Consider the following 6,842-nt stretch of genomic DNA (forward strand, 5'->3'; position numbering starts at 1 on the left):
AAAACGGAGGAGGGAAGAGGAAGAGAGACTGAGGAGGGAAGAGGAGGAGAGGAGGAGAATAGAGGAGGAACGGCTTCGGATGGAGCAGCAGAAGTGAGTAGTGGAAACAACACTTAAAAGAAAATAGCTGCCTTGCATTGGAGACAGTTGGAATGTACAGTTCTAATTATATTTCATTGTTCCCATCACATCCAGATGCTGGAAACACAGATCTGGCTTTGCACATGTAATATTTAATGGAATGGTAAAGCTGTTCCACATCAGTCAGCGACTATTTTCCACCATAAAAATGTCTTTGCAGGGGGTGTCTCTGAAGTAGATCCAATGCTTGCTGTGTAGTGGGTTTGTGATGGGAGCAAATAATTAAACCACAAGTTTTGCTGCTTGTTTAACGTGGTGAGAGCCAGAGGAGTGTAAGAGACAGACATCAATTTATATGTACAATAGAAAGTGTTGCACAGCGCTAAGTGACAAGAAGTGTGGTATGCCTTGAAGTTGAGAGGGTTTTTCACATGAATGGGAGTTGTGTATTAAGTGGTCATAGCAGGTTACAGAGATAAAGACTTTAGACAGAAAATGAATGTGGGTACCAAGTGTATCTAAACTGGTCATAGTTTGCTGAAAAGCAGTAAATCTTGCTCTTTGGGGTATTAGACCAGTCTAATACTGATGCTTTAGAACATGGTTTTTGGGGATGGAAGAAGAGTGAGAAGGAAAGAATTTTTCTTGCAGTTGTGTGATGCTTCTTCCTTCCTCTGAAACACTAATAGCTGGTCACTGATGGATGTAACATGAGACAGGCCCTTGATCTATCTTGTCATTTAGCCATAGGATTTCTGTTAGTTCTTTGGAGAGAGGAGAAAAACAGCCTGGGTGTATGTAACCCATGTGTTCCTCATGAAGTTTCAGCAGTTGAGTTTACTGGAGATGCAGATGCCCCATCTGGCAGCATTTTTTTTTTTGTTGTTCTTGCTGAATTAATCCACTGTCAGTCATGTTTTTCATGTTTGTTTGCATACTGACCAGGAAAACTAAGATAACTATGTGGTGTGTTTTTCTTAGATTCACCAAAAAGCATTGGTGAAGCAGGTTTGTTCCTACCAATATTTATAGGAGCTCTGCTGGAAGGATGGTTTGTGGAAAAAGCATATGTGGGTTTTTTCCCTTGCCTGTTTGAGAAATTTAGTCATGTGGGTTTTGTGTAGTGCTACCTCTTTATCAGACTGCAGATTGAAATGGTGGTTGTTTTAACATTTGATGTTTCCAAACAATGGGTAGAAAACGTTGCTCTCAGCTTATTTTTAGGCAAAGCTCCCACGTCTGCCTTAGCTCTGGGTTCCGGTCCATTACGTAGATTCATTTTAATTGGGTTTTGCAGAATGGAATTGAGGAATTAAGGGCTGTAAGTGGCCTCAGAGGCAGCTCAGTGCAGGGATTTCCCATGCCTGAGCTGTGGGTGAGGTGTGTGCTGTGTGTGCTGTGCAGGCAGCAGATCATGGCAGCGCTGAACTCGCAGACGGCCGTGCAGTTCCAGCAGTACGCGGCGCAGCAGTACCCCGGCAACTTCGAGCAGCAGCAGCTCCTCATCCGCCAGCTCCAGGAGCAGCACTACCAGCAGTACATGCAGCAGCTCTACCAGGTGCAGCTGGCACAGCAGCAGGTATGGCTGGCCAGCCTGGGAGATGTGTCACTGGGAACCTGGGCTCTGTGTCACTGGGGAACCTGGGCTCTGTGTCCCAGGCTGTCGCTGGGAAATGTGGGCTCTGTGTCACTGAGGAACCTGGGCTCTGTGTCACCGAGGAACCATGGCCCTGTGTCCCAGGCTGTCACTGGGATACATTAACTTGTCTGCTGTTATCTCCTTGGAAAAATAATTGCCACAGGGAGAGCTCCCCTGCTAGTGACTAATGCTGCTTCAGAATCAAGCACCAAAGCCCCTTTATTTGTTTCATCTTTTGGAGTAGTTTTCTGAAGCAGCTGTTAATTAAGTGAACACTAAGCATTCTTTACTAATGACTTGGTTCAATGTAATTATTAGAGATGAAATGTGAGCTGCTCTGCTGCAGTGTTGGTGATGTGTGTGTGTAATTTAATGACACACCAGTGCCTCTGAGCATGAACAGATATTGTATTTGCAAGGAATGCCCTGATGAAGGCAGGAATGATGCATTTGACTCTATGTTTTTAGAAGGTTAACTTATTACTTTATAATACTATATTTTATTAAAGAATACTATACTAAAGAATACAAAAAAATACTTACAAAATGCTAAAAAAGATAATAATAAACACTTGTAACTCTTTTTAGAATTGTAATACAGCTTAGTACTAATTACTAACAGTTAATAACTAATAATAACTAATAACTTACAGTTAATACTTACAGTACTAATAACTTACAGTTAATGAGTTAAAACAACTCGCACTAAAAACTAATTAAACAATTACCTGTAAGTAAACAATTTCTAAACACATTTTACACATGAACACAACACAAAAAAAAACAAATTAGATAAAAAGTGGAGTTTTTTTTCTCTAAAGCTTCTCAGCTTCCCAAGAGAAAAATCCTAAACAAAAATTAAAAAAAAAAACCCCACAAACAGACCTCTTCAGGTGACTCTCCTGAAGATCAGTGCACATGCAGCACTGTAGCATCACTGCTGGCTTGGAGGTTGCTTCTCCCTGGCTGCCTGAGCACTGCTGACTTCTCTCTCCTTCTGCTCCTACTGCCTGACTTAATCACATACTAATTAACACCTGATGAAGTTGCTTGCTTGCAATAAGCTCCTCATGATTTGGGTGGGAGGACAGGCTGAGCTCTGTACTTGAGCTAAAGACCTACAGACTGATTTAGGTCATTTGTATTTTGTGGAGGCTGATGCTCTCAGTAAAGAAATGTCCAAGGAAGGGAGCCATGTGAACCTCATGAAGTTCAACAATGCCCCTCATCCCAGGAAGGCTTCATGGGCAGGTCTGATGGAGCTTTGAGCAGCCTGGTTTAGTGGAAGGTGTCCATTCCCAAGGCAGGGGTGTGGAACTGGATGATCTTTATAGCTCCCTTCTAAGCCAGACCATGACTGGATGGAGCTGAGGTGGTGTAGCACAGACAGAGACTTTCTGCCCTGTTATAATTACTCTCTGGGCTTCCCTCCTGTAGCTTCTGTAACACTTCTGAGGAATACTTTATTGGGATGGCTGTGAGTCAGGTGCACTGGGATCTCTTAGTGCAGTTAGGAAGTGCTGTTCTGCTTACAGATCAGCTTCTGATGCAATTAATCTTGGAAAGGCTGTGTGCAACAGCTGTGTAGAAAAGCTCACACCACCTTTCTCTCAGTGCACAAAACTGCTGTAGTAGATAGTGAAATCTGGACAGCATCTGTGCAATTGGCTTAAATTTGAAATCTTAACTGATATTTTTTTCTATATTGTCTTCATATTCCTGCAGGATACCTATATTCCATTTGCTCATCAAAATCTTGTGATGATTAGGTTATCCTTTAAAGTGCCACTGTCACTTATATCTTTTCCCTGTCCCAAAAAAAAAGCCTGTGTTGTCTCTCTGGGCTGGCAGCAAGGGACAGGGAGGTTGCTCAAGAGAGTTCTCTGTTTGATTCATAAATTGGCAAGTAGCTCATAGACCTTCAATAGTCAGCTCTTCTTAGACCTGGATGAGCCCAGGCTGGATGGAACCCTTCCAGCCAGCAAAAAAAAACAAAAAAAAAACCCCAAAAAAACCCCCAAAAAACCAAAAAAACAAACAAAAAAAAACCACCAAAACCCAACAAAAGAAAAAAAAAAACCCAGCAAACAAGTCACACTTCCAACTTTGATAGAAATGTTATAGCAATGAAAAACTTCCATAGTTAAGTGCAGGAGTTTGTGTGTTCCATAATTCATTTGAAAGTTGAATTTTTTTTTTTGTTCAGGTTGTATCCACCAGCCCAGAACCAAGTGACTTCCCATCCCTTGGGACTGAGCAGATGTAACTGGTTAATGTGTGCTGCTTTTGGGTCAAAGGGTTAAATTGTCTTTATACCTCCTGCTGGAAGGTATAAAACTGGCATCTTGGGAGGGTTTGCTTGTACTTGACTTAAATTCCTGTTGTTGTTTTAGGCAGCTTTACAGAAGCAGCAGGATGCAGTGGTGGCAGCAACAGGGACACCCCTGACTACTGCATCAAAGGTGAACAGCCCTGCCCCAGGGGACACCCCATCCATTAATGGGCAGGCCAGTGCTCATGCAGACAGCCCTGAAAAAGAGTTGGATCCAGAGGTTTTGGAAGAGGCACTGGAGAATGGACCAAAAGGTGGGACTAGCTGAATGTCTTACTTAAAAATAAATAGCAAAAGCCTTTCTTAGGGTTCAGATGTCTTAAGTAGGGTTACTGTGGTTCTTTGTTTGGCTTCATTTGCCTATGGAAAAGCTGGGTTTGATTCCTGGGGCTGCTGTCCCTGATGGGAGGATAATATTGCATAGGCAAAGCTCAGCTTTGGGAGGGGAGGGGAAGAGGAAGCAGCAAAAGCATTTCAGCAAAGTTGATGGGATCCAGAACATCCTGTCACTCTAGACTTGAAGGAAAGGGGCATAAAAGTTCTAGCACAAAGCTGTTCTGGGCAGAAAAATGCTCAGTTTTACTTGAAGTGGGTCAGAGCTGTTTAAAGGTCCTTCCAGTGCAGGGTTCTGTGCAGTATAAACCTGTCACCTGTAGCAGTACATTTACCTTCTGAGGCTTTTGTGCATAGGCACTGTTGCTTTAAATGTGCTGGATGGGTGAATTGGTAGCATTTAGTAGAGTTACAACTAAATTTGCACTGGTTCATACATCCTTTCAGAGCTGAAACTTGTTGCTTCTGTTAAAAAAAATCACCTGGAAGCAACTTTAATGCTTGGGGCCCTCAAGTGCTCCTCAGGCACACACTTAAGGATGCAGCATAAATACCTGCAACAAAGCCTAACTGGAGTATTTCCTCCCCTGTCTCCAGATTCTGTCCCAGTGATTGCTGCCCCATCCATGTGGACACGACCCCAGATCAAAGACTTCAAGGAGAAAATCCGTCAGGATGCAGACTCTGTGATCACAGTGGGCCGAGGAGAAGTGGTCACAGTCAGAGTCCCAACCCATGAAGAGGGGTCCTACCTCTTTTGGGAGTTTGCTACAGACAATTATGACATTGGTTTTGGGGTGTATTTTGAATGGACAGACTCCCCTAATACTGCAGTCAGTGTGCATGTCAGCGAGTCCAGTGATGATGAGGAGGAAGAGGAAGGTAAGCACACTAATGTCTGTAAACTGTCAGGCTTTGCTGCTGTGAGGGAAACCCCCACTGATGGTCTTGTGGAATCTCCTGCTTTCCCTGGCTTCCATCTGGCTACAGTCATGCTTTCAATTTTGAATAGCAACTGCAGTTCTGCAATAACTCCAGTCCCCTCCTTGGGTCACAGACCCAAAGCAGCTGAGGCTGGGGAAATCCTTTTCCTGAGTCAACTGAAACCCATGGTGTGACAGAGCACAGTGAATCTGCACTCTGAAACCTTGGGAACAATCCTGTCCTGCTGTTCAAGAGGTGTTTCTAGGGTGGAAGTTTCCTTGAGGCTGCAGCAAAACAGCCTCAGAGAGCAAGTGCTGCCAGTGGCCTTTGTCTGTGGAGGAGTCCAGCACACCATCACAAAAATGTTTGGAAATGAGCATGTGATTTGCTTGGGAGGAGCTGCCCTGACCTAGGAAGCAGTGGCTTTTTGGGATTACTACCAAGTAAAGGCACATCAGTGGTGGTGATTATGGTACTGAAAACTGGAGTTTGGCCTCTCCACAAACTGACCTGTCTGGGCTGGGGAGATGGGTGTGGTGAGTTTTAATATCAAACTGCTAAAATCATGATAAAGTGAGCATGCTTGTGTTCCTCCTGCTTCTGGGTGCTTCAGCCCCAGCCTTGGTATGAATCCCTGTGACTCCTCTCATTCCTGAACTGACAAAGAGGGCTTTGTCCCCTAGAGATTAGTCTGACTTGCCTTCATAAAGCATCCCCCCATGTTCACTGACACCTCTTTTTTTCCCTTGCAGAAACTACTAGCAGTGAAGAAAAAGCCAAAAAGAATGCCAACAAGCCTCAGCTAGATGAAATAGTGCCTGTGTACAGACGAGACTGTCACGAAGAAGTCTATGCTGGCAGCCACCAGTACCCAGGGAGAGGAGTTTATCTTCTTAAATTTGACAACTCCTACTCTCTATGGAGGTCAAAAACAGTTTACTACAGAGTTTATTATACTAGATAAAGGTGTGGCTGTGTCTGAGGCTGGGCTGTGCAGAAGATGTCATTTTATTTGGAATTTTCTTCAAGCATAATGGATCCTTTTGAGTCTGTGTTTCATCCTGTCTGTATCTGTATGGTTTGTGTGAACTTTTAACAAGTAGACACTGGGATCTTCCTGCTCCATGACACTAATGCATATTGCATTGGGCTTAACACAGGATCTCCCTAACCTTTTTGGGGATTGGAGCCATTTGCTCCAGTGCTGAGGTCACATCCATTGCACTTGTTAAAGCCTCATGAAAAAGGGGGAGGGAGTTGCTGGCTCACTGGCTGGGTGATCTGATGTTTCCAGGTCTGGATGCCTTGAATAACTCGTTGATGGTTAATTTAAAGGTCCCATCAGTAACTGGTAGATTTGGATGCAGTTTGCTGTGTAGCAAGTTTCTCTTAACTGTAATTGAATGTCAGATTTTTTACACCATTAAAACTTGAAACTTTGAGTTTATGCAGTTTAGAAACAAGTTGTCTCACTTCTGTCCTCATCAAAGAAGAAACATTCAGTTCCTTAAAGCAGTGTAGTGTGTAAGGCAA

At 43.6% G+C, this 6,842-nt stretch overlaps 1 protein-coding gene across 1 annotated transcript in view; it reads left to right on the top strand.

Annotated features, from left to right (window-relative positions):
• ACBD3 (acyl-CoA binding domain containing 3) overlaps window positions 1-6,273 on the top strand; it is a 7,123-nt gene extending 850 nt beyond the window's left edge. The window contains exons 2-5 of the mRNA XM_031061950.1: window positions 1,486-1,660; window positions 4,114-4,306; window positions 4,983-5,267; window positions 6,062-6,273. Coding sequence (XP_030917810.1) covers window positions 1,486-1,660; window positions 4,114-4,306; window positions 4,983-5,267; window positions 6,062-6,273 — 865 coding nt within the window. The remainder of the gene's footprint in view (window positions 1-1,485; window positions 1,661-4,113; window positions 4,307-4,982; window positions 5,268-6,061) is intronic.
• The last annotated feature ends 569 nt before the right edge of the window (window positions 6,274-6,842 follow it).

Source organism: Geospiza fortis, unplaced genomic scaffold (genome assembly GCF_000277835.1).
Source record: "Geospiza fortis unplaced genomic scaffold, GeoFor_1.0 scaffold88, whole genome shotgun sequence".
NCBI classification, from domain to species: domain Eukaryota; kingdom Metazoa; phylum Chordata; class Aves; order Passeriformes; family Thraupidae; genus Geospiza; species Geospiza fortis.